Source organism: Drosophila subpulchrella, chromosome 3L, assembly GCF_014743375.2.
Source record: "Drosophila subpulchrella strain 33 F10 #4 breed RU33 chromosome 3L, RU_Dsub_v1.1 Primary Assembly, whole genome shotgun sequence".
Classification (NCBI taxonomy): Eukaryota; Metazoa; Arthropoda; class Insecta; order Diptera; family Drosophilidae; genus Drosophila; species Drosophila subpulchrella.
In genome coordinates, this window is record NC_050612.1 from 8,978,161 (window position 1) to 9,002,078 (window position 23,918).

General features: G+C 43.3%; 10 protein-coding genes across 16 annotated transcripts in view; 5 read left to right on the forward strand and 5 right to left on the reverse strand.

Annotated features, from left to right (window-relative positions):
• Positions 1 to 11,094, forward strand: part of LOC119555163 (FH1/FH2 domain-containing protein 3) — a 42,057-nt gene extending 30,963 nt beyond the window's left edge. For 2 of the 7 annotated variants that reach the window (XR_005219864.1, XR_005219865.1), the window contains 15 exons: positions 2,222 to 2,280; positions 2,343 to 2,527; positions 2,615 to 2,838; positions 2,930 to 3,151; positions 3,208 to 3,467; positions 3,871 to 4,008; positions 4,189 to 4,971; positions 5,147 to 5,348; positions 6,719 to 7,085; positions 7,143 to 7,289; positions 7,942 to 8,280; positions 8,342 to 9,057; positions 9,435 to 9,661; positions 10,112 to 10,243; positions 10,567 to 11,094. Coding sequence is in view for 5 of the 7 variants with exons in the window: in XM_037866391.1 (XP_037722319.1) it covers positions 2,222 to 2,280; positions 2,343 to 2,527; positions 2,615 to 2,838; positions 2,930 to 3,151; positions 3,208 to 3,467; positions 3,871 to 4,008; positions 4,189 to 4,971; positions 5,147 to 5,348; positions 6,719 to 7,085; positions 7,143 to 7,289; positions 7,942 to 8,280; positions 8,342 to 9,057; positions 9,435 to 9,661; positions 10,567 to 10,640 (3,943 nt within the window). In the remaining 2 variants the exon portion in view is untranslated. Of the gene's footprint in view, positions 1 to 2,221; positions 2,281 to 2,342; positions 2,528 to 2,614; positions 2,839 to 2,929; positions 3,152 to 3,207; positions 3,468 to 3,870; positions 4,009 to 4,188; positions 4,972 to 5,146; positions 5,349 to 6,718; positions 7,086 to 7,142; positions 7,291 to 7,939; positions 8,281 to 8,341; positions 9,058 to 9,434; positions 9,662 to 9,775; positions 10,086 to 10,111; positions 10,244 to 10,566 lie in introns of those variants that run through there. The other 5 variants (XM_037866391.1, XM_037866395.1, XM_037866392.1 and 2 more) reach the window with 4 other exon arrangements.
• LOC119555166 (acyl-CoA-binding protein) lies at positions 5,873 to 6,402 on the reverse strand. The gene is made up of 2 exons (XM_037866398.1): positions 6,252 to 6,402; positions 5,873 to 6,186 (listed from the first exon to the last, which is right to left on the reverse strand). Exons 1-2 carry the CDS (start codon positions 6,258 to 6,260, stop codon positions 5,947 to 5,949), a joined length of 249 nt encoding a protein of 82 aa, XP_037722326.1. The 5' UTR covers positions 6,261 to 6,402; the 3' UTR covers positions 5,873 to 5,946.
• A 166-nt stretch (positions 11,095 to 11,260) lies between the features above and the next one.
• On the reverse strand, positions 11,261 to 13,574 carry LOC119555027. Its single transcript, XM_037866173.1, has 5 exons — positions 13,427 to 13,574; positions 13,202 to 13,354; positions 12,877 to 13,140; positions 11,820 to 12,341; positions 11,261 to 11,379 (listed from the first exon to the last, which is right to left on the reverse strand). The coding sequence occupies exons 1-5, from the start codon at positions 13,572 to 13,574 to the stop codon at positions 11,261 to 11,263; spliced, it is 1,206 nt and encodes a 401-aa protein (XP_037722101.1).
• A 1,221-nt stretch (positions 13,575 to 14,795) lies between these two features.
• LOC119553899 lies at positions 14,796 to 15,414 on the reverse strand. The gene is made up of 2 exons (XM_037864569.1): positions 15,363 to 15,414; positions 14,796 to 15,305 (listed from the first exon to the last, which is right to left on the reverse strand). The coding sequence occupies exons 1-2, from the start codon at positions 15,390 to 15,392 to the stop codon at positions 14,868 to 14,870; spliced, it is 468 nt and encodes a 155-aa protein (XP_037720497.1). The 5' UTR covers positions 15,393 to 15,414; the 3' UTR covers positions 14,796 to 14,867.
• Positions 15,415 to 15,717: 303 nt separating this feature from the next.
• LOC119553288 (spore coat protein SP96) lies at positions 15,718 to 16,750 on the forward strand. Its single transcript, XM_037863599.1, has 3 exons — positions 15,718 to 15,847; positions 15,905 to 16,466; positions 16,530 to 16,750. Exons 1-3 carry the CDS (start codon positions 15,718 to 15,720, stop codon positions 16,669 to 16,671), a joined length of 834 nt encoding a protein of 277 aa, XP_037719527.1. The 3' UTR covers positions 16,672 to 16,750.
• Positions 16,745 to 17,371, reverse strand: LOC119553289. Its single transcript, XM_037863600.1, has 2 exons — positions 17,321 to 17,371; positions 16,745 to 17,264 (listed from the first exon to the last, which is right to left on the reverse strand). The coding sequence occupies exons 1-2, from the start codon at positions 17,348 to 17,350 to the stop codon at positions 16,818 to 16,820; spliced, it is 477 nt and encodes a 158-aa protein (XP_037719528.1). The 5' UTR covers positions 17,351 to 17,371; the 3' UTR covers positions 16,745 to 16,817.
• A 645-nt stretch (positions 17,372 to 18,016) lies between these two features.
• LOC119555234 lies at positions 18,017 to 19,013 on the forward strand. The gene is made up of 4 exons (XM_037866514.1): positions 18,017 to 18,058; positions 18,113 to 18,218; positions 18,277 to 18,814; positions 18,881 to 19,013. Exons 1-4 carry the CDS (start codon positions 18,017 to 18,019, stop codon positions 19,011 to 19,013), a joined length of 819 nt encoding a protein of 272 aa, XP_037722442.1.
• A 52-nt stretch (positions 19,014 to 19,065) lies between these two features.
• On the reverse strand, positions 19,066 to 20,884 carry LOC119555235 (A-agglutinin anchorage subunit). Its single transcript, XM_037866515.1, has 2 exons — positions 20,435 to 20,884; positions 19,066 to 19,650 (listed from the first exon to the last, which is right to left on the reverse strand). The coding sequence occupies exons 1-2, from the start codon at positions 20,873 to 20,875 to the stop codon at positions 19,066 to 19,068; spliced, it is 1,026 nt and encodes a 341-aa protein (XP_037722443.1). The 5' UTR covers positions 20,876 to 20,884.
• Positions 20,885 to 21,661: 777 nt separating this feature from the next.
• LOC119553562 lies at positions 21,662 to 22,475 on the forward strand. The gene is made up of 2 exons (XM_037864008.1): positions 21,662 to 22,193; positions 22,246 to 22,475. The coding sequence occupies exons 1-2, from the start codon at positions 21,682 to 21,684 to the stop codon at positions 22,370 to 22,372; spliced, it is 639 nt and encodes a 212-aa protein (XP_037719936.1). The 5' UTR covers positions 21,662 to 21,681; the 3' UTR covers positions 22,373 to 22,475.
• A 454-nt stretch (positions 22,476 to 22,929) lies between these two features.
• LOC119554624 lies at positions 22,930 to 23,710 on the forward strand. Its single transcript, XM_037865620.1, has 2 exons — positions 22,930 to 23,474; positions 23,538 to 23,710. Exons 1-2 carry the CDS (start codon positions 22,930 to 22,932, stop codon positions 23,692 to 23,694), a joined length of 702 nt encoding a protein of 233 aa, XP_037721548.1. The 3' UTR covers positions 23,695 to 23,710.
• Positions 23,711 to 23,918: the final 208 nt, after the last annotated feature.

Sequence of the window (23,918 nt, forward strand, 5' to 3'; positions counted from 1 at the left end):
CCATGACGGTCCGCCTGCATCGGCATCTCGACATCTTGGCATCGTATCGCCATCTCCGCTCGCTAATAAAGTTATTTGGCCGGGCCATAAAAAACTGTCGCTATCTGTGGCACAGGAAACCGAGTTGGCTATCTGCCTACCTGGCTGGTTACCTGCTTAGCCGCCTGCCACTCTGGCCGGCACTCACCGGGTTTTTGAAGACATTTGCATGCCACGACATTGCTACGTGCAACTTGTTGCCGACGCAGTCTGCAGTTAATTTGCATTTAATCCGCGCACAGCCGCAGAAAAAGAAAACCAGAGACAAAATAAAAACGCTCGCCACGTCACTTTTGAGTCGTCGTTGTCGTAGCTCTGCAGTTGTTATATTTACATTTTTTGTGCTCTTTTCTCATAACTGGCATGCATGTTACTTGTGCATAAGTACATCTAAATACCCCTTAGATGAGTGGTGTTTTTGGGGACTGTAGAAAAATTAGTCTAGAATCTAGTTACATTCCAATTAAATTCTTATATAAAAGTTTTTAGGGACTTTTAGAAGTATGGTCTAAAATCTAGAAACGTTCTTATGAAACTATAATAGTTCGATTACCAAGCCGTAGATTTCAAAACTTCTCTAAAAATATAAATATAGGAACATATTTCAAATGTATTTAACTGAAATAAGACCTATAAGAATATTATATAGCTTATATAGGAATGATATGGCCTTAGGTTGAGGAAAATGATTATTTTTGGTTGACATTCGTTACAGTAAGGGTTTTAAAAGTACCACTTAGTCGTTTCTAGTTCTTGTTTCTCCACTTCTTAGTTTTTATTTATTTTTCGCGGCCAGGAACGTGATGTCATGGCATGGGAAGGCGCTAAGGCAGCTCCACAAAACTTGGGGCACAAAGAAAAATGATGTACGCGACGGGGCACAAGTGTCAAAGTGAGGGGAGCCACAAAGATGGCCATACAAACCAGGTTCAAAGTCAATGTTCTGGAGTTGCTTAACCCTGTGTCGGCGAAATGGATGGATTTCTGGTCTATTTCTGACTTTCACTTCTTCATCTACACCGCATCCATGATCATCAGTCATCAGTGGGGCGGAGTGGAGTGGAGCGGCCATCTAAGCCGTAAGTGCAGTCTTTGAAATTATAACGTAAATGTCGCCGCGTCTGCGCAAATTGCCGCCACTTTGCGGCGCACAATCGTCCCCACTCTATTTACGAGTGGTGTGGCGCCAAAGGCAGTGGAGTGTTTTCCTTCTAGCCAGAATGGCCAGAATGGGAACTGGTAACTGGCAACTGGGGACCTGGCCCAGTCCGATGGCCACTAATCATGCTTATCGCATTAGTCATGGCAGCGCAGGCTCGCATGCAAATCATGCGCTTCAATTCGCATCAAAATTCCGCAGAAGGTGCCCGTCAATCTGCAGAAAGGGAGAGACACGAGTTGCGTTACCAACACAGGTGTGTCTTGGACACTCGCGGCTCAGACACTCACCTCTTGTCTATAAAGAATATATGGTATATGATATGTGAGCCCAGTGTCGGACTCCCTGACTGCCAGCCGCCCCATAGTCCATTTTCAATTATCTGCGTCGTTTGTTATTACTTTTATTATGACCAGCTGGGAACGGGGTGAAGCACCAGCGGGTAATCAATGTTCTTAGCTGGTCAATGAACCGGGCTTGGACTTGCTCAGGAGTCGGGGCGGGAGGGGCCAGCTCCCCATTGTGCCCTAATCTTTTTGTTTTGGCACTTCAGGTGGGGAAAAGTGGTTCACAGCACGGCGTTTATTATCTTCCATTTTATAAGAGTGTGAAGAGAGAAAACCTTCTACTACTTTAAGGTGTTTAAACATGTTCTTAAGAAGAATTCGTTAAATATTTGAATTACAATGAAATTTTAAACAAAATTCTAAGATTATCTAAGTGTGAATATGATAAATATTTTCGATATTCACAAGTACAAACAGTTATTTATATGTACAATATAACAAAAAGCATTTAGTCATTAAAATCATAATGTTTTGACATTAGCCCCTTTTCTCAAAATAGTGGTCTCCATTTTTAGATTATCAACAAATATTACTTTCTATAAAAGTTAAAGAAATTTATAGGCTTAAAGGTTTTTAGCAGCACCAAAGTACATATTATTTTTTTAATATTGCGGAATGGGAACAAACTGTACACTGTCCTGTAAATAATATACTTATTTTTATTTTTAACCCACAGCCGCAAGAACTCCCTGGTGGTGCGAACGCAGTTAAATGTGCGCGTGCACGCAATTATTGGTAAGAGAATGGAAATCTTATTGCGCATACGTCCCGTGCAACGACTAATTTTGAACTTGCAGAGAAACTGCTGTCCGCGGAGGGCAGTGACCTGCGGCGGGCCCTCTTCTCGCTGAAGCAGGTGTTCCAGGAGGATAAGGATCTGGTGCACGCCTTCGTGGCCCTCGGCGGGCTCAATTGCCTGGTGCGCGTGGGCAATTGTGCGGATCAAAACTATCAGAATTACATTCTGCGGGCCCTCGGTCAGGTGAGTCCTACATCAATCTATCCATAGATGGATTGCAATCTTGCATTGCGAACCCTTGGCTAATTATGTCATTGGATGCGGCGGCAGGTCATGCTCTATGTGGACGGAATGAATGGCGTGATGAAGCATGAGCCGACGATGCAGTGGCTCTACTCGCTGATTGCCTCCAATTACCGATCCGTGGTGAAGACCGCCCTCAAGCTGTTGCTGGTCTTCGTGGAGTACGCCGAGTCCAACTGCTATGTGCTGGTCAGTGCGATTCACGCGGTGGACGCTTCCCAGGGCACTCTGCCCTGGTCGAATATAATGAGGTAGAGTCTACTTTTGGGATGGCTGACAGAAGCTATTGAAAGATTATTAGAGATGTGCAGAAGCTAAATATATTTTAATCCCTTTCTTCAGACTGCTTAAGGACTATGATAATGCCGATGCCGAGCTGGTCATCTATGCCACTTCACTGATCAATAAAACCCTGGCGGGCCTCAACGATCAGGACAGTTTCTACGATGAGAGCGATCTTCTAGAGCAGCAGGGCATGGAGACTGTTATCCAGCGATATATGTCCAAGCCGGGCACCGATTTGGATCTGCTCGATCAGCTGCAGCTCTACGAGGCTGTGCTAAAGTGAGTTTACTGAATATTTAAATGATGTTTTATCACTTAAATAAATTTTAATTCAGGTTTGAGGATGGTGAGTCGGATGGTCAGCGCTTACCGCAGAACTCAATGCGCAAGACGCAGCGCTATCGCCCGGGGACTAACACCACCGAAAGACGCAAATCGCGTCGCCACAGCACGGATAATAGCCCAGCCCCCCTCACAAAGGTCCTGCCCACCACTGTCCTCCGGATGACCCCCACCCAAGCCACCGTGGATGAGGACAGTTCGGGATCCACTAACTCTACGGAATTCAGCGGTGGACTGTTCAATGAAAAGAAACGTAAGTGCTCAGATGGGAAACTTAATAATAAATATAAATATAAATAATAAATAAGAGATTGCTGAAAATCGGATTTAAAATAATATTAAAATATCAAATTCAAAGCCAGTCTCACTGGGAGCATTAAGAGAGGCAGCCGGCATTTTTCTTATAGAGCTCATTATATTATTATTATTTTTGAACATTTATCAAAAAATATTATCTATTAACCCTACAAATTTATCCTAAAATAGTGTTTATTTTCTTTTACTAACATGTTTAAATCATCATTATCAAAAGAGTTAGAGAAGTTCTCAAAACTAAACTAAGTTATATGGAGTAGCACTGGCTACAAGGACTATCATACTTATAAATATAAACTTTTTGATTAGCAAAGACCTAACCTTTCCGTAATCCTTTTTAGCTCGCGATGGTGCAGGCGTGACCCCGGGACTTCGTAGAAGAAGAGAGCGGGCGGAGCGGCACAAGAGCTTCCTGAAGGAACAACAGGAGGCGGCGGCCAATGGGATCTTTGCCGCCTTGGAGCAGCGGGAAGGACTGGGTAAGTTGTGGAACTGAATCCCTAACTAAAATAAGCTGCTTTTGACTTGAGCGACTAACTAACTTGTGATTCTCTCTCCCACCGAAACGCTAATCACTGTGTGTATTATTGTCCCGCTGTTCACCCGCTGATCATGCTAACCACAACCAAAAAACAAAATACCATTCATGCCATAAACAGGGCAAATTGTAACCGCCATACCCGCCACCATCCAAGTTGGCGACAGTCCGCCCGAGTCGCTGCAACACGAGTTGCCGCCGTGCAACAACATCAGCGGCATCAGCAATCTTAGCAACCTTAGCAACATTAGCAACAACAATGTGAGCAACCTGAGCTGCAATGACACGCCGAACAACAGCCTTCTGCTGATGAGTCCTAGCAAACAATTGCTCACCGGCAGCCACAGCATCTCCATCATAAACAACAGCTTCGATAAGGCGAGCAACAATAACCAGAGCGAGTTCCTAACGAAGAAGAACCTATTTCGGGAACGCAATTCAACTGTGATCAATGGTATTATGAAGAATATCCAGCAAACCGATAGTGCCTATAAGAAGTACGAGAATGAGGCGAATCGGCTGAACAACTACTACAGCCAGTCGCCAAAGCATCAGATCCATCAGAACCATCAGATCAATCAGATCCATCAGCCCATTCAGCCCACGCCGGAGGTGCTTTTGAGTCCCAAGAAAACGCTGAATGCCTCTGGGTTTGACTTTACGCCCGCTCCCCTGAGTTCCACCCCGGTTAAATGTGATGTCCAGCCGGAGGCGGAGCCACTGCGTCCGGTTGGGAAACCGGAGACAGCCCCACCACCGCCTCCTCCACCGCCACCGCCGCCACCACCGCCCCCAGGGTGGTGGCACGCCCCCATCTACAACAGCCCGCCAGCTGCAGCTCCTCCAGCTCGAACCCTAACCAGTACTAACCCAGAGCTGCTGCCGCATCCTGTGGATCCTTCAGGTGGGTCTCGATCTTAACCTTAACCCTAACCCCTCATCTGTCTCACCTGTGTGTTGAATACTTGCGAGCGCCGCCAAAACATCCACATTGCATTGCGCACCTGCCGCTGCATACTTTCGAGGGCTGAGATCTTATAAATAGGGGCTTAACTTTATGATCGTTCTGTATGTCACAGATATGGACAGCGAGGACAAGCAGCTGCTGCTGCAGCTGAAGCGGGACCACACCGTCAAGGATCTCACCCAGAAGCTGAGCAACCTGCCCATGAGTCCCACCCAGGATCCCGGGAATCGAGCTCTCGTCGGCGACATGTCCGGCCTCATCTCGAAGGCCAAAGAGGGTCTGGCCAAGAGCAAGAGCAAGGGAGAGATATCCAGGTGAGACCAATCTTAGAAAACTCATGATCAAATATTAAACAGGGGGAAGCTCGCATAGTGTTTAGCCAATAGTTTCGTTCTATAATAATGCTTAGCCTTGATCTTTTTAAGAATTTTCCTTAGGGTCATATAACTCCAAAAATATAATATTTTTATGATAGCATATAATAAATCAATTAACCCTATAGGTATTGACAATGCTTTACAATATTCAGGAACGTACCAATCAATCTTTATGAGTAGTTCAAAAACCTTTGGCTCAAGTGCCCTAATATCAGATTAGATCAATTGATTGTTACTGACTTGCTAGATTAAAAGTAAACGATAGGGTTTCCTATAATCATCGTTTTCTTTAAAGGGCTTATGACTAAGATTTACGAGAATATATGGCGCCAATAGCTAAAGATAAGAGTTCGGACTTAGCCACATACGATTAGCAGTGTCATGCTTTCTGGTCATTTGATATGAAGTGGGCCAGGGCTTGCAACCATAATCCCAAAACCAATAAGACAGAACAAATATCATTTTAAAAGACAATTATTTAGTTCACAGGTGGTCAAGATTTATTAGGGTATGGCACAGAGTCGTTACCGATAGCTTATCCGTAGATGGGGTTGTACTTCTCGTACAGGGCGATGTAGGCAGCCTTGGCGTCATCGACGGACACTCCCTTGCGGCTCAGCCAGGCATCGTACTTGGCAGCTCCCTCGGCATCGGCGGGCTTCTCGATGGTGATGTCGCCCTCGTGGATCTGCTTGTACAGACCGTAGAACTCCAGGTACACCTCCGTTGGGGGCTTCTTGCTGAAGGCCTTGGTCTTCTCGAGGATTGCGTTGAACTGCAGATCACAGGGAAAGTAAGAGATGTTGTTCTATATCCAGATCTTAACGATCATCAACTTACATCGGCCATGTTGCTTGGGATATGCTTGACAAATGTGACTTGTCCCTCTCAGTGCACCGCCTTTATAGCGGCCGGAAATCGGGGAATTATAGTGAACAACGCTTATCTGTGTCGATAATGAGGGAGTCCATTGTGCAAACTTATAAGATTAGATTTATGTGGGAGTTTCATAAGAGTTCAGGTTTTTGCACAGTCTGCAAAGAGCCCAAAATTCAGGGTCTTATCACCGTTTGTCATCAAACGCTGCTTTCTCGGATCTCTAGAAAGTTGTGTGCCCCACCCCTTGTCGCCTGATTTCTGATTTCTTATCGTACCTATATATTGTATAAAGTGCTGCTAGGCGTGAGTCTGTCAAAGATAAGGTCGGACTAATCATTTATGGGACCCCTTTAGACGTTGTTGATGTGGAGAAAGAAAGAATGATGAACGCTATAGTAGCGATGACATAAACTTTTTATGATTTTTAGATCTTCTAGTGTGGATCAGGAGCTGAAGAAGTCTGAGCCCAAGAAGTCGGAGAACGAACTTCACTGGGAGGAGCTGGTGAGGAATATGACCAGGCCGCTGAATCTCTGCGATTTGGACTTTACGGATCTGAGGGATGATGACGAGAAAGATGTGTTGGCACCGCGAAGTCTGGGTGCTGGAATACCCCCTCCTCCACCGCCCCTGGGAGGGGCCATTGCCCCACCGCCCATGATGCCCCCCAGCTTGGCACCTCCGCCCATGTATGGATATGGTGGCAGTCTTACCAACAGTGTTAACTCGCTGAATGGATCCATAAATGGCGAGCTGGTCAATGGGAATAACACCATTAAAAAGAACAAGAAGACGGTGAGTTCGGATCATATCATAACATACGTTATACTTATATTTTTGATCCCTCCTTAGGTCAAGCTCTTCTGGAAGGAAGTGCGCGAGGACATGATACCGCAGGTGGTGGGCAAAACCATTTGGGACGAGTTGCCCGATGCCAATGTCGACACCCAGAAGCTCGAACATCTCTTTGAGTCCCGGGCCAAAGACTTGATGACCAAGGTTCGTATCTTAGCCATAGCCTATATTCCCCATATTACCCCCAATTGGTCAAAGGTTCTCGAAATTCAAAGACTCTAGACGATAAGTGTGATTAAATTAGTCATAGGCTCTTCTATAAGTGTATGTTGCGTTAACAAAATGCGAATGATTTTTGTATTCTTCTTTCCCCTCTATTTATGGATATCTTGTATAATTCTTAATACCTAAATGTCGAACGGTCTGTTTGCGGATATATCTACATAAATGTTGTGCTAAACTCAAAACCAATATGCAAATAATTCTCAAATATTCAAATGTTTTCCAATGTCTCTAGGAGGTGAGTGCCAATCGAAATGTTATTAAATTTGTTTGTCTCTTTGTCTCTCTATCACTTTCTATATTTATATATATATCTCACCATAACTTACGATCTGTTGCCCATATTGTTTTGTGTTTTGGTGTTGGTTACTATCACTATTTCTTTACACTGTCTCACAACCACCACGTACACTGGAAGAAACGATCAGATCAGCACAGATACTCCTCTCCAATTCCGCACTTTGCACTTTGCACACTCCACACTTTCGTTTTTCTCTTTGCACCACTGTGTTTTTATCTCTGACCGATCGCCGCCTGATCGAAAGGTATTAACTTTCCCTTGCTGACCTTGCAGAAACAACAAGAGCTGAACAAGAGCAAAGAGATCATCGTGCTCGACCACAAGCGCTCCAATGCCATCAACATTGCGATCACCAAGCTGCCTCCTCCGAGGGCCATCAAGACGGCCATCCTCAAGATGGACGCCACTGTGGTCACGCGGGAGGGCATTGACAAGCTGCTGAATATGCTGCCCACCGACGAGGAGAGGGGAAAGATCCAGGAGGCCCAGCTGTCCAATCCGGAGTTGCCCCTGGGCAGTGCCGAGCAGTTCCTGCTGACCCTGGCCTCCATTTCGGAGCTGGAGGCGCGCCTGAAACTCTGGGCCTTCCGTCTGGACTTTGACAACAGCGAGGTAGGTTATCACTCTGGAAAAAGAATTATACAAATATTTTTATTTCCCTATAAACCCACAGAAAGAGATTGCGGAACCCCTGATGGACCTCAAGCAAGGCATTGAGATCCTGCGTCAGAACCGCACCTTCCGCAGCATCCTCTCCACGCTGCTGTCCGTGGGCATCTTCCTGAATGGAGCTCCCGTCAAGGGATTCCAGATCGAGTATCTGGCCAAGGTGCCGGAGGTCAAGGACACGGTGCACAAGCACTCGCTGCTGCACCACCTCTGCCACATGGTCATGGAGTCGAGCAGCGATACGAGTGATCTCTACTCCGAGATTGGACCCATTACCCGAGCCTCCAAGGCGGATTTCACGGACTTGGCCCACAATCTCAATCAGCTGGAGGCGGAGTGTAAGGCCTGTTGGGATCGTCTGAAACTGATTGCCAAACACGATTGCCCACAGCCGTTGAAACAAAAACTGGTGGATTTCCTGGCCGATTGTGCGGAACGCATCATTATCCTGCAGATCGTCCATCGGCGGGTGATGAACCGCTACCGGAAGTTCCTTCTGTGGCTCGGCATGCCGCAGCACAGTGTGGCGGAGTCGAGGCCCAATGAGTTCAGCAGGACCCTCTCCGAATTCGCCCTGGAGTACCGCACCACCCGGGAACGGGTGCTCCAGCAGCTGGAGAAGAAGGCCAACCACCGCGAGCGGAATAAGACGCGCGGCAAGCTGATCATCGACATGGCCAAGTTCAAGACCAAAGATGACGTGGCCGATGATGAGCTGAAGTGAGTTTTAGTTTGAGTACTGCGTTCTTATCATAACACTTGAAAAGATCTATCTACTAATATTAAGCAGGAAAGCTTGTCGCTGTTGAAGTAACCCGAATTTCCGGGAATACTATGTGATATTATGTGGTTGTAAATGTTCATAAAATGATTTACAATTGTAAGATAAGAAGTAGTTTATCAGGGCTGTAAAGAGTTCCGTAGTTCTTTGGCCTTAAAAATATAATTTGAACAGTTCGAATACTATGCTGATAGTGTAAAGATAAAAGAGAACTAGGAATAATTATTATAATCATAGTGAAAAGTTGTTCTAATTATTATAATCAAAGTGAAAAGTTGTTCTACGTTATTTATACTTATTTTATTTGTTATTTCAGAAAACTGCTGGACACATCCAGTGCCGACCAGGCCGATGGCACTCTCACCTGGCGAAGAAGACGGGCGGAGCAGCTCCGTTCGCCGATTGCCCGCCAGAGTGAGGAGCAGTTCACCGACGGGGATGATGAGATCTTGGAATCCCTGGTTAAAACCGCCACCAAGGCCCCCGGAACAAGGACAACGCCCAGGGAACGGAAGCGGACGCGACATGCGGATCGCAAATCATGTAAGTTGACCGATTCCACAAATCACACGATCCAGATCCACGTCCAAAACTCCGACAGTGAGAATACGTTTTAATGAAAAGGTGTTGGTCCATATCTTTTCGAATCACACACAGCGCGCTATGTCTATAACCTCTAGCTGGATACTCCCAACCAGAATCAAACTACACCACCAGCAATCCCAATGAGAAACTATATATTTATAATTCCCACGCAAAATTCCAAATTCACACAAAATTCTCTGCAGTTTTGTCCGCCCCCATTTACAACATAATATTCCCAATTTCGCAGCTTTTTTATCCCCTTAGTTTTGCCAGCTTACGAATCTGTTGCCTTTATTGGGTTTTAATTTTTTCCATTTCGTTCTTTTACCAATAACGCACCAATCCAACAAACCAATAAAAAAATAAACAAAACCGAACCCAACAAATCTGAAATATTGACTATCGAAGTGAAGCGCAGCCGCACGCGCGAAGGATTCACAGTTGAAAGAGCACCATCGCCGTAGAAACCGTTACTGTTAACCGAATCCGTAACCGCTACCAAAAGAACAGCCAACTGTTTTTTAGGTTTTACCTTTTTTGGTTAGTGAATTGAATTGTGTTGAGTTTTACTCCGTTTTCTTACGATTTCCTTGTTTAAGTCCTTTGGCTGACACCTGTTATTCAGCTTTGTTTTTGAACTTTTGTATTTTGTTGAAGATCTGGGCTCTATATATGACCTGGTTCAGCAACCAATTTGTAAATATGAAATGCATTTGCATGTGGCTTAATGGATTTTCAAAAATACAGGCAACTAACCCGCATGTCCTATAGACCTAACATTGAATGACAGCCTACGCCTAACTAAATCCAATTATAAAATAATTTTATCTGTATTGTTAATATTTTTGATCAATGTTTTACAGTACGTCGCACGCTGAAAAACGGTCTGACCGAGGAGGAGAAACAGCATGTGGCTGCCTTAATACAAACCTATTAGGATTAGCAGATTACTATCGTAGATACCCGCATCACATCCGAGATACTCCCATCCCCAGTGACGTCACAAGTCGGGCACTACGCGCACAGACTGAAATTGGCGATCTCAGGCGAGCAAGCGAACCCAGAAAACCCCCTTTATAACGACAACGTGCGCATCATCAGTACTTGTTTTTTCTAATTTTTTTTGCCACGGCAGCAATGAGTACCAACTGCAACTGCAACGAAAATGTCCTTAAACAAAAGCGTTTTTCATCGTGTTTTTCTGTTATTTAATTTTTTGTTTTTGCTTCAGCTAAGTATTATTAATTAAACGTAATTCAATAAACCTGTATTAGTAGTTGGAAACGATTTTAAGAAATTTCGATGTCCCTAGCCACGTCATTAAAATTTGTACCAAAATACGACACGAATTGTGCTTTCTAAATTAAACTAAATCTTAAAGTTATGTCTAACTTAATTACGAAAATCAATAAATAAAACATATTTATTACATACGAAAAAGGTGCGCGTTTTGCCTGCGACTTTTGCAGCGCCGATCACAATTTCCCAGCGATTTTAGTCGCGCGGTTCATGTCTTGGGTGTTGGATAAAGAGTATTGCATACTTGTGGGATGTCCGCTAAAAACCATTGGTGCATGGCTGCTGAACATAATCGAGGCAAAAGCCCCGATTGTCTATATCGTTGGGCGCCTCTACTCCATCCGTGTGAAAGTACAGCCGGAAAGGACGAACGCTGGCTGTAAGGAGATTTTTCAAAATAATAAACCATGTCAAGGGACTCCAAAAAACAATACATTAAACCACAATTAAAGGTTATGTCATTGGACCAAAGTGTTTAAATATTGCTTTAAATATGTACAAATACATTTTTAAAGCAGTACTTTATGTTAAGTTTTTATTACAGTTTCCAGAGTTGGAACTTATCAATTCGTTCTAAAAATGGATATAGTTTTTAAGCTCTTAGCAAAAATGATTATTTTTAAAACCAAACATTAATATTTTAATAGTAGTTCTGAAAGCATATCACGATTTTAAAATTTTGTATCAAGTTTTAAAAAAAATGTTTTGATATGGGATGTTACAATGATTGAATAGAAAACTCCGGAGTTTTTCAAGCAAATGAATTTATACCTTTCTTGAGCAATTTAGAGTTGAATGAACTTAACTTTACACTTACATTGCACTGTTTTGGCCAGCATGCCAGCCTCTGCGCTGAAGGTCCCTCCACAAACGCGATCCTCGCATCCTGGCAGCGGAGGAATCCTATCCGCCGACCTTATACACCCAATCAGCAGCCAATCGCTGACACAACCGTTGGGATTGGGCGGCATTGAACCGCCACCACCCACCATTGTGGGCACCGGATTGTTGGAATTTCCCGAGAGGGTGAACGCCCTGGATCGGTTATTCTCCAGATCTGGACAGGCGTTGTACTGAATTCCGCAGAAATTGCGCTCGTTCCGGATGCAGATGCTGTAGTCCTGGTTGGACAGCTGCCTCCCCCCAATCGTGTTGTAGTTGAAGCTGCGCACGCGCCCACTGATGGCCGTGTAGTACTGCAGGCAGCCCTGATCCGCGCGACTGATGCTGCCACAGTGGATTTGGGTGACGCGGATGCGCCACAGACGCGGGAAACTGCTGCTGGTGATGACCGATAAAACAATCGGGTTGCTCTGGCCAAGACCCGCGTCAATGTACACTGCGAAAACATAGGGTTGGCATTGAGAAGTCAGACGCTACGGATTTGTTTACCCTGCTAATCGTAAAGTGTGTGGTCATTGGGTTTAGTAGTTGTACACTCGTTCGGGGGGTGCTAGTTTGAATTAAACATAAGTAAGTACTTTTGGCTGTGAATTGAAGCATGTGCAAGTATTTTTTTAAGGCCTCTCTTAAAAAAAAATGATTATCTCGCCTTAAAAACTAATGGAAACGGCCCTATATGATTATTTATACATCTTTCTTATATAATAAATAAATATATATATATATATATAATGTAAATAAATAAATGAAAATTAATATCTTTCTTGAAAACCGAAACACTAATGTGATATTAAGACTTCCTTTAAAAATATTTGTTAAAAAACTAGAGCACACTTTGAAATGGCCAAGGGATAATCTATGGCAGATTCCTATCAGAGTTGGAAAAATTATTCGTTTAGTTCAATCGAAATAATATTATTTTCTCTCTTATTTTTCAACGAATTATAGCATTTTTTTTTGTGTAAACTCACTGTGATCTCCCGTCGAACTGCCACAAATGGTGGGCGTGGGACTGCCGCCCGAAATCAGAAGCTGATCCTGGTTGCACAGGTGATTGGCTGCCTCCGGAGGAGCTATCGAAAACATATCCAAGTCCAGGCGCAGCTGGCAAATGTCCGGATGGAGTTTTTGGACCGTCACCTGACAGCTTCCGGTGCCATCGTAGACATCCGGATGGTTGGGGTTCACAAAGTAGGTGGAGTTCTCGCGTATCACACCGCCGCAGGTCTGAAGAACTGAACGAGTGGATTAGGTAATACATTTCGCCCTGCTTTCCACACTCAGGTGAGAACTCACAGATGCAGCAGACGCCATAGCCACCGCCACAGGGACCAGCTGGAATGCCATTCCTCAGCACACAGTCCTTGCTGGGAATGCAATTTCCCTGTTCGCCCGAGGGCGCTGAACAGCTGCCAGGACCGATGGGAACCAGGGCAAAGATGGGCAAAACTGGTGGGGGATTACACGAAATTTAATTTAATTTTTTGTTGGTGACACTGCTTAAAGTTCTGCGGAACCCACATTTGGACTCCCGCCAACGGGGAGCGGGAGTTAGCCACTTGCTGCCGAACAGCATGTCCCGCCAACTGTTCGAGGGCGTTTGTTTGTGCACCTTACAGGTGGCCAGGACCAAAAGGCAGGAGACCACGGTGAGTTGCAGGTGCAACATGGTTAATAATAATCCACTGGAAAATCGCAGATCGGTTGTCGGCAGATCCGCTCGCGTTGATTTGTGACTTTGTTATGAAAGGCAGCGATTGCAGGGGCGACAATTTATTTCTTTCGGTGCGACAAAAAGTTTAATGACCGCAATTTGTTCAACGCTTTTCGCTTTTTAGTTTTAGTCAAACCCAGCTGAGTTTAGCTGAATATTAATTACAATAACAAAACGCAACAGTCACAACAATTAGATGCGCCACAATCACCGGAATGCCGGGGGCCTTTCGATGGTTTGGATGGCTTTGGATGGTTTTGGATGGCTTCCATGGGAGGTGGTCCCATCTCTGTGCTCTCGCTTTCCACTGTTTGTTTCCTGTTGCGAATTTGTTTTCCACACCTTTGGGCGCCCAATTAAATGTGGAGCAACTCCACCGCAGGCCGAAAATCGGAGCATGAAAGTGCCGAACAATTTGTTTACGGCCTCATAGCTATTATAAGCAAATGTTATAGTATATAACAATTTTACACCACTTTGACGTCATTGCTTCATATCATATTTGATTACGCATTGCGGAACCCCAACGCAACTGGGTCAATGTCAATTAAATTGCTTAATTCAATTAGATAATATTTTAAATAAATAAAGGTATTTTTACTGACTTACCTCACAGCTTGTTTTTCTTGTTTGTGGCTAAGGAACTGACCTTCGCAACAGAATTTGCGATGCTTTTGTCCCTGACAACTCGAGATGGTCAAAACAACGATAAGCTTTTAGCTGAGGGGTGGTTAAAGTGGTTTATGGTAGGAATTCTTGAGAATTATTTTGAGTTTTTATTTAGTTATTTACAAACAATAAATAAGACTCAGGCACAACATAACTTTAAAGGCCAATAAAAAGGCTTATAATTTTTGTGGAATATTTAAACTGTAAATATTTATATTGGTATTAAGGCTGCTTTTTAGTTCTTTCAGTTTACCACACCATAGCTCAAAAATGACTCAACAAATTTATCTAAATTAAATTAAATTTTAAAAGATATTTGTTAAATAAAATATTAGCATGAGCCAACCTACTTGGTCAAAGATGCACATATGTAGTTAAATGCTGCAGATAAGATTGAAGAGATAAGATAAAGAATATGTTATTCCAACTCTTTCACTTCCACAAATGCTCAGATATTTTATGAAGGGAAACATTTTTTATTAGTTGGAATTAACTAAAATAACACGATTTTCTTACATTTTAAATTAAAAAAGTATTTATTTAGAAGATTAATTTTTTTTAAGAACAAGTGAAAGCCTACTATGCCAGAGGAGTTTCCCTGTCGCATTCAATGGAATCTCCCGCCTCGCATAGGTCCACGCAGTATTTGCCAGAGTTGATCGAGCAGATCTTGTTGTCCTTGCAGTATGTGACCTGGCTCAGCAGACTGGTGCCGTTGCACTGCTGGAAGGTGGTGCGGCTGGTGCAGACGAAAATGCTGGAGCCATCGCAGCTGGGGCAGGATCCATCCGCAGCGGTGTCCGAGCAGGAGGCATCATACGAACCCTCGTCCATGCAGATGATGGCCAGGCTGGTGCAGACCTGTCCAGTGGGACACTGTGCCACCTGGTTGGGAGCCACGTTGTCGCCACAGAACCTGTAGTGCGTTTGGTTCAGGCAGGCCACATTGTTCGTCTGACAGCTATCGCACACTCCTAGGACCACAACTGCCATGGAGCTAAGGGCCGCAAAGAGGAACTAAACATGGAAAATGATAATTAAGATTTGTCTCCAAACGAATTTCACATGGCTTACCAGATTTCTCAGGATCTGGGATTGTTGCATTATGCTGTTTTTGACTGTGGCTAACGGACTAATTGAAACAACCAGCCAGTACTTGCCTTTTATAAGAACAGACAGCAGATAGCTTCAGCGATTTACACTCAGGATTAGGTATGGTAAAGATCTAAAAATATATGATACTATTTGTAAGGAGGGGCTCCCGTGCTACTCGGAGATTACCTTACTAGGAAGAAGAGTAGTTTTATGACCACGCTCGGCATTGAAAGATAAATGTTATGGCCCCGAGATCATCATAAAGATATGACCCCAGCCCGGGGTTTATAAAGCTGGGAGGTGGCTCCTTTTGGGAATTAATCGTAGACCTAAAATGAAAGTGTTCATGCTGATCGTAGTGCTGGTGGCTCTCTTGGGGCCATCTATCGTTTATGCCTCATGTGGAACGTGCACGGATGCGCATAGTTGCATCGGAGAATCGGTCTTCCAGATATGCTACGATGGTAAGATGTCATATCTCAACTTTGAAGGTCTGAAAACTAATGGATAGTTCTCATCAGGTGTCCGGGATCAGACCGTTAACTATACTTGTCCTGATGATAGACCCATTTGCACGGTGTACGATATTATTTGCCTGGCTAATGGAACGGATACTGAACGTGCCTGTGGGGATGTCTCGAGCTGCGATGTTTGCTCCGGAACCGCCAACTTTGCCTGTACTTCTCTGACCACATTTGCTGTTTGCAATAATGGAGTAGTCTCCGGAAACGATCTCTCATGTGCCAGCGATTATGTCTGCAGTGTGGCAGGTGCCGCCAGTGGAAGTCCATGTATTTCCCGATGCGATTCAACTGAATCAGATATCTGCGATCGGGTTTTGGAAACCGATGATGTAGTAAGCACCACTGCTACAACCGGAACAACTGCAAGCTCTTCTCCTACTACTGCTGGTGATAATTCCACTGGGTCTTCTTCCTCGGAAACCTCGTCGGATACCACTACGGAGAGCACAGTTACTACCGAAAGCACTGGAACCACTCCAGTCTTCAACGAAATCGTCTATTGCCAAGGAATCAGCTCAACGGGACGCTATCCCATAACCAATGATACAGTTTGTACCAGGTGAATACCAAAATCATCCTCATCCACATAGCGTCAAATGCTAATTGCTTCTGATTTTTCCAGCTATATCTACTGTGTTCTGAGGAGTGGCAGCTGGACGGGATTGCTCTATAACTGCACTGCGCAGAAGCCTTATTTCGATGCTGATATCTACAACTGTGGAACTGTAAAGCCAGCCTATGCGGGATGCACCAATTTAATCTAATTCAATATTATATACTAGTTTTATACAAAAACCACGTTTTAATTTAATAAAAGAAATGAAAAATCGAACAATATTTTAAGAACAAAATTAGTTAAATTTATTTTTAAAATGCAAAGTAGTTAGTTTTGTTGATAACTAAATATGATTTATACTTCTAAAGGTGACTCCCTGTCGCACTGAATGCCGGTCCTTAGCGCTTCACAGCGGTCCACACAGAATTTCTTACCACTTATTGCACAGTAGGTATTATCCTTACACTTGTTCACTTGGCTGGTTAGCTTATCTCCGTTGCACATTTGAAAGGTAGTGCGGCTAGTACAGACGAACGTGGTAATTCCATCACAGGAGGGGCAAGTTACTTCGGCATCCGATGGGCAGGATGGAGGCGTCGATCCTATGGGCATGCAGATCTTCAGGAGACCGGTGCAGATCTGGTCATCGGGACACGACATCACCTGGTCTGGAGCAACACTGTCCATGCATAAACTGAAGTGGGTCTCATTCAAACATTTGACATTATTTGATTGGCACGTATTGCATGATGTTTCGCCAAGGACGAAAACTGCCGCGGAGGATGCAATCACAATGAAACACTATGGAAAAACTTTTAACTAAAAATAGATCCTTTAGGACTTGGAAAGTAAGTTACCAAACTTCTCAGGAACCAAAAGTACTTCATAATGGAGACTCTGACAATTCTAAACAGACTAACTACGATAACTATCATGCGCTTTTTTAAATAAGTGCATTGTGCAAATAGTTGCCGTTGCTTTTATGGGGTCTTATTACTAAATATATGACCATAATTATGCAGTATCTGCTAAATGCACTTCATGACATCGCAGTGTAGAGGAAAATGGTATCTTTTCTAGTGAAAAAAATGTAAGATAATTTTTGAAGCTCAATTTATAGTCTTATAACTCCAAGCGGTCAATAACCTGAGGATAAATATTTATCCATTAAAGCAAATAATTTTGGTTCGTGTATGCCTTGATAGCAAATCGCAATAATAAGAGTCAAAAAATATTAACCAATTAGTAAAAACTTTCTTCGCGCGAGTCGTTTCACCTATTTAGAGCCTGGTAATTAAGAGGTTTTCAACTTTTGCTCACCGTCCGCACCCACATATCAATCAGAACCACTAGAAACATTCCCATCATAAGAATCATGAGAGCACATAAAGCCGCAATCATGTGGAAATCCAAGGCAAATAAAACAATTAGCAGAGAAAAGTAAAGAGTAGATAAACACTGGAGACTAGACATAGCAGACCAGACAAATGGCTATATTAAGCCATCTTTTAGTACCACTAGAACCTTGACAGTGAGCAGTTCGAAGAACAAAAATGTCGCATTTGACGGAAAACTTAGTCAAAGGACTAGTTGTGGTAACAGTTAATACAAAATCAAATTATTATAAAATTAAAAAAAAACCTTCTTAGGTGCTTATGGCTTTTCTGGTAGTTCAAACTGTTTCTGATTGCAATGTCTGTCAATCGAATCAAGTGGCCTGCGTAAACTCCTCCTCCTTTTATTTGTGTTTTGGCGGTAAGTTTGAGGGTACATGTTGTGAGACATTTGAAAATAATTCCTTAATGATCCTCAGATGAAACCCCTCATCGTGATCAGCTGTACCATTGTCTAGAAGGCTTCGACTGCACCAATCTCACGGCGATTTGTGTTCAAAAGAGCAGCCAACGTCCTCCAAGTTGCGGGGATACCACGCAATGTGGCCAATGCAATGCCAATCGGAATTATCTGTTCGCCTGCCAGAGTCGTGGAATTTTTCAGATGTGCTATGGGGCCACCAGACCCACGGGAAAATTCGGCTACTGCCCCTCGGGAACAGTTTGCGATGCCACCAGCAGTGCGATCTGTGTGCCCGAGGTCGAGGGTCAAGCCCTGACTTGTGATTTAAATGATGAGCTGGTGGACACCACCACGGCAGCACCCGTTACCACCACTGAAAACACCACTAGCAGCACCACTGGGAGCACCACTGAGAGCACCACTGAAACCACAGTAGTCAGTAGTAGCACTGAATCAACCACCACAGTGATCCCTCTTACTACCGATCAGATGTGCACGCAGAAAAATGCCACCGGGCTTTTCACCATCATACCCGAGGATCCCTATTGTCAGCGGTGCGTGCTCTAAAATGCGTAAACTTTTCCACATCACTCGTATTATTCAACCCCTTATCTTTACAGCTACATTAGTTGCTACTTTAAGAGCAATGTTCTTATCAAATCAGCGGAATACAACTGTCCTTCGGATTCCTACTTCGTTTCCGAGACTCAGAGTTGCGCTTACGACAATCCAGGCTACTGTATTTTAAGCTGAACTCCCCCGAATTAATAAACCTTCAAATATTCTTTAGTCAGATATGTATATTTTAAACTAGAGCAACTCCCTTGAGGGTTAAACTGGCTACGGTGGTGGAGCAGGTGGATGGTATTGTGGAGACACAGGTCTTGGCAGCACTGTCGTAGTAGAGGGATCCGGGACAGGTGTACATACTGCCGAACCAGGAGCCGCCGTTTAGGAAACAGTCGATGTACTGGTGACACGTGGTGCTGACATCCGTACCCACCGGATAGTATCCCGCGGATTGCATTGCCTGGCAATATGCCTGTGGGTTACTTGTAGTGGGAGCAGCAGTCGTCGTGGTTGGGGTGGGGGCGCTGGTGGAGCAGGTGGACGGTATGCTGACCACACACATCGAGGAGGAACTGTCGAAGTACATGGATCCCGGGCAGGTATAGGTCTCCCCGACCCAACTTCCGCCAACCAGGGTGCAGTAGATGTACTGGCGACAGGTCGTACCCGTATTATAGCCAACCGCATATCTTCCCTGCGACTGAACTGCCGCACAATAAGTGGCTGCGTTGCTCGTGGAAGGTGTCGCCGCCGTGGTGGAGGTGGTGGTGCTGCTGGTACTGGTGGTTGTGTCATTGGCATAGGAACACGTCGGCATCACCTGGTGGGATGTGCATATTAATTAATTATTTTTTTGGCCAAAGTAAATATTTTCTTCCTTTACTGAGTTTAAACGGCTTGAGCTAACTCTATTGAAAAAAGTTTTTTTAGCACTAAAGAATAAAATTAAATTTAAAATAATGTTGGTTGAGTTCAACTGACTGAACGTCATCCAATTTCTGACTATAAATGTTAGACTTTTAATACAGGTAAAGGTTGGATATGATTTAAAAAACATATTCAGCCCTCTTAAATTGTTTAAAACTTTTCTAATGCTAATATTTTAAAAGCTAGTAAGTGTATAACAGCTTAAATGTTTAGCTAAATTGAAGATTCTTGAATAGTGGCGTTTAGCTTAGTTTAGCTTTCGAAACTCTATAAATAAAGTTTGACAAATATGTAGCGTTTGCAATTTGTCAAAAACATACATACCTGGTAACATATTACTTAATAAAAAAAGTTATAATATTAAACTTACTTTATGAGCAGAGAAATATTTGTATAAATGTGGCGAAGTTCAAATGAACGTGATTGTCTTAAACACACACTTAAATTCATCTTTAGCAGTTACGCAGGCTGTCTCTTTAAGAAAATGTTGTACCCACTAAACAAAGTGCTTTCCTAACAACAGGCAATGGTTTTGATATCTAAGGGAATATAATTTCTTGATAGTTTAATTTCCTTTCTGACGTGTCCCAGCTTCCTGATGCACCTGCTCCCTGCCAAACATCCGACTTCCCCAACGAAGGACACAAAACCAAAACTTCGAGAAAAGGCAAACTTACCCCATCCGCTGGCAGACCGCATATCTGTGTGTCGTTTATGTTGCACACATAGCCGGAGGCACAGGTTCCGATCGAGTCCTGGACGGAGTCGGTGCCCAGGCAGAGGGCGAAGCTCTGGGTTCCGGTGCAGGCGAATGTGTTTGTGGCATCGCACTTGTTGCACTCCTGGCAGTCCGCCGACTGGCTGCCGGATGCCTCCTCCTGGCAGAGCACCCCGCTCGATCCGCTGACGCAGACATAGCCGCTGGGGCAGTCGGCGGGCGTGGCCGTGGACAGGACGTCCACCTGGCAGGCCTGCATCTGGGTCGAGGAGTAGCAGGTCAGGTTGTTGACGGCGTTGCAGACGTTGCAGGTGCCGCGGGTCGAGGACACCAGACAGCCGACGAGCAGGAGCAGCCGGAGCACCGGGCTAAGTGGCAAACAAATACGGTTGGTCGACATTTCTGGCTGCAATTGTTTTCCAACTGATGTCTGTGGCTAACAGACAGAGGGCTTAAATGGAGCGCCTTTTTTTTGGCAGCTATTTTCAGAGCATGCAGATTGCTCTTAATCCGCAAAGACCTCGGGTGGCAAGACCTTGGGGCTACTGCCCCAATTTAGATAAGCTCATAGGGTTTTATGGGGTTGAAAAGGTTAGCATACTTTTCGGCGCATGTCAATTTCTCAGTGATTGGAGAAAAATAAGTAAGAAGTGCCAGGCAGTTTAAACGAATTTTACTTTAATTCAGGATGTCATGTGGTCTTTAAATTTAAGGTATTTAAATTAAGAATTACTTTAATGTAATTATTGTTTTTGAATCATAAATATTTATATGCCTTGTTATAAATATATATTTCATTTGTTCATTATAAATTCTAAACAATAAAAGAATCTTGCGAAAATATTTTTGTTTTTTAATTAACTATTAAAAAAAAATAAATACTTACATCATTTATTGAATAATGTAGGTTAGCTAGCTCGAGGTCGTGTTGACTTTGATTTGAAAAAAAAACATGCAAAGTATTTTATTTATTAAATCAATGAAATACAATAAAAAAGCATTTAAATCAATTGAATACCCTAAGTGCAACTTTCATTAAAATGGAATATAAAACACTTAAGAATTACACAGCTTTTCAATGGCAATGAAAGATAGATATGACTACTAAGTTTGTTATACAAATAACTTAATCTTAACTCGCTTTCTGGATAAGGTTTATACTTAAAGTTGCATCTAGATTGTTCAAAGTACCAGTTGCTCTCGAAGATGCTGCGCCAGCTAATCTGCTTGGGAATTTGGTTGGCCATCCTAGTGGTATTTGGCCAATCCGAGTGCAATGTCTGCTCAATGGAAAGTAAAGCAGCCTGCGTTTCCAACAATCAGTACCAAAACTGCACGGCGGATAATATTCCGAGTGGACCAGTCTACACCTGCCCAAATAATACCAACTGTACGGGATCGACGGGGGGCTGCACTTCTAATCCGGCTTTAGTCTCCTGCAATGATTGCAACAAGTGTGATGGAACTTCCTTTTACACCTGCACAGGTCCCAGCACTTTCGGGCTTTGCAATGGTGTAAATATAGTGGCAAACACCGAGTACCCCTGTTCGACTGGGGAGGTGTGTATTGCCGACATCGTGAGCCCTTGTGCAGCTTCCTTCAATGGTACAGGAGCCACTTGTTCTTATTATAATGCAACCAATGTAATCGGTGACCTTTGCACTCTGAAGGCTTCTACAGGTCGCTATCCACATCCTAATGATTCCAGCTGCCTCAGGTGAGTTATGCAATCACTTTTTATTTCATTTTTTAAACATTTTTTACTTTAGATACGTATATTGCTTCCTTAAGAACTCAACTTGGACTGGAAATACCTGGCCGTGCCCTTCATCAACGCCTTATTTTAGTGCAACCTCTTTTACTTGCGTCAAGACGAAACCATCGACTTGTGCCTAATTTATATCCAGAGAAAAAACGAGAACATTTCTATGATTAATAAAATTGTATAAAGTGTTCTTGTTATATTTTATCAAAATTAAAAATGCATATGGTTTTATCATTTCGTTTTGACCGTGTGAGTCATCTAAAAACACATTAAACATGTTTGAGTGGAATATAATTAAAAGATAATGACTAGATAAAAAACAACAGTTGTATGAACCAAAGTCAAATATTCAGTTAGTTTAAAACAAAACATCTCGGAATGATAAACTTCACCCGTTTCAAAGAACGTTTATCAATTCAAATGTAAAATAATATGTACCCCAAATCTAAAAAAATTATAAAAAACATGCCTGCTTCTGCATTTATAATAAATGGTCTAACAATATAAAAAACGTTTTTAAATATCTCTCTATGTTCATTCGACAAATCGACCTAAATTCGCATGCGAGCTTTTAATCCCCTTGCGATTATAACTCTCTGTTGGAAGTTCTAGTTTCTGCGAGTGATAAGATAGCTCCGAGAGCATAAAGACACCTACTTGACACCAATAGCTCCAGTTTCTGATAAAGATGCTGCGCTTTCTGATCTTGCTGACAGCCGGAGTTCTGCTGGGGATCTATATTCTCGGTACCCAGGCGGACTGCAATGTGTGTTCCGCCGAGAGCAACGTGGCCTGTGTTTCAAATACTTCCTACCAATCGTGCTCGACGAGCGCACTGCCTTTTGGTCCAGTTTACACCTGTCCCACGGGATATTATTGCACGGCAAATGCGGTTACTTGTAATACAAATGTTGCCTTTAGAGCCTGTGTGGGATGTGGCACCTGTAACAGTGATAACTCCTTTGCCTGCCTCACTGCAAGGACATTTGCCTTGTGCCTGGGAACAACCACCCCCTCCCAGATCATAGGAAGTTGCGGATTGAGTTACGTGTGCGATTACAACAATCCGAATATTTGCGGCAATGTCTCGCTGGGGTCCCAGGCCACTTGTCCGGGTGATACTACTGGAACTGGATTGGATCCTACAGGAATGACACCCACCACCTACTGTTCCCTCGTCCAGCAGCACGGAAGATTTCCCTATGGCATTGATCTTAACACCACCTGTAGGCAGTAAGTACTTTTTATTATCTATACACTTTTTACAATTTTGTAACATATTTTTAAAATTTTCAGATACATTTATTGCTTCCTGAATGCAACTAATTGGAGGGGAGGTCTCTACTACTGTCCTGGGCAAACATATTTCGACAGCTCAACGATGTACTGTGGCACCGAAGTGCCGGCCAGATGCACTTATGGAGTAGCCACTTTGAGACTCAGTAGTCCATAGATATTGTGGCAATAAAAGTTAACAACCAAAAAAACCTTAACAGGCTTTTTATATTTTAATGTAACAGAAAATAATTCAAATTCAAATTAAATGAATACATAATCATCATTTTAGGTGGACAATTTACATTTATCACTCAACTAAATTAAATAGAATGCCGATTATTGGCAATATAAAAGTTCATCCTTATTTAAAATATGCACTTTAATAATTCTAGGAGATCT

Excerpts from the sequence above, each read along its gene's own strand:
- LOC119553899 (XM_037864569.1), bottom strand. The coding sequence starts at position 15,392 with ATGCAACAATCCCAGATCCTGAGAAATCTG. Across the intron at positions 15,306-15,362 it reads CCCAGATCCTGAGAAATCTG|TTCCTCTTTGCGGCCCTTAG; the intron begins GTAAGCCATGTG and ends TTCCATGTTTAG.
- LOC119555235 (XM_037866515.1), bottom strand. The coding sequence starts at position 20,875 with ATGTCGACCAACCGTATTTGTTTGCCACTTAGCCCGGTGCTCCGGCTG. Across the intron at positions 19,651-20,434 it reads GCGGTCTGCCAGCGGATGGG|GTGATGCCGACGTGTTCCTA; the intron begins GTAAGTTTGCCT and ends ACATCCCACCAG.
- LOC119555234 (XM_037866514.1), top strand. The coding sequence starts at position 18,017 with ATGTCGCATTTGACGGAAAACTTAGTCAAAGGACTAGTTGTG. Across the intron at positions 18,059-18,112 it reads TAGTCAAAGGACTAGTTGTG|GTGCTTATGGCTTTTCTGGT; the intron begins GTAACAGTTAAT and ends AAACCTTCTTAG. Across the intron at positions 18,219-18,276 it reads CTTTTATTTGTGTTTTGGCG|ATGAAACCCCTCATCGTGAT; the intron begins GTAAGTTTGAGG and ends AATGATCCTCAG.
- LOC119555027 (XM_037866173.1), bottom strand. The coding sequence starts at position 13,574 with ATGTTGCACCTGCAACTCACCGTGGTCTCCTGCCTTTTGGTCCTGGCC. Across the intron at positions 13,355-13,426 it reads CCGTTGGCGGGAGTCCAAAT|TTTTGCCCATCTTTGCCCTG; the intron begins GTGGGTTCCGCA and ends ATCCCCCACCAG. Across the intron at positions 12,342-12,876 it reads CAGTTCGACGGGAGATCACA|TGTACATTGACGCGGGTCTT; the intron begins GTGAGTTTACAC and ends ATGTTTTCGCAG.
- LOC119553562 (XM_037864008.1), top strand. The coding sequence starts at position 21,682 with ATGCTGCGCCAGCTAATCTGCTTGGGAATTTGGTTGGCCATCCTAGTG. Across the intron at positions 22,194-22,245 it reads AATGATTCCAGCTGCCTCAG|ATACGTATATTGCTTCCTTA; the intron begins GTGAGTTATGCA and ends TTTTTACTTTAG.
- LOC119553288 (XM_037863599.1), top strand. The coding sequence starts at position 15,718 with ATGAAAGTGTTCATGCTGATCGTAGTGCTGGTGGCTCTCTTGGGGCCA. Across the intron at positions 15,848-15,904 it reads CTTCCAGATATGCTACGATG|GTGTCCGGGATCAGACCGTT; the intron begins GTAAGATGTCAT and ends AGTTCTCATCAG. Across the intron at positions 16,467-16,529 it reads AATGATACAGTTTGTACCAG|CTATATCTACTGTGTTCTGA; the intron begins GTGAATACCAAA and ends TGATTTTTCCAG.
- LOC119554624 (XM_037865620.1), top strand. The coding sequence starts at position 22,930 with ATGCTGCGCTTTCTGATCTTGCTGACAGCCGGAGTTCTGCTGGGGATC. Across the intron at positions 23,475-23,537 it reads CTTAACACCACCTGTAGGCA|ATACATTTATTGCTTCCTGA; the intron begins GTAAGTACTTTT and ends TAAAATTTTCAG.
- LOC119553289 (XM_037863600.1), bottom strand. The coding sequence starts at position 17,350 with ATGAAGTACTTTTGGTTCCTGAGAAGTTTG. Across the intron at positions 17,265-17,320 it reads TTTGGTTCCTGAGAAGTTTG|TGTTTCATTGTGATTGCATC; the intron begins GTAACTTACTTT and ends GTTTTTCCATAG.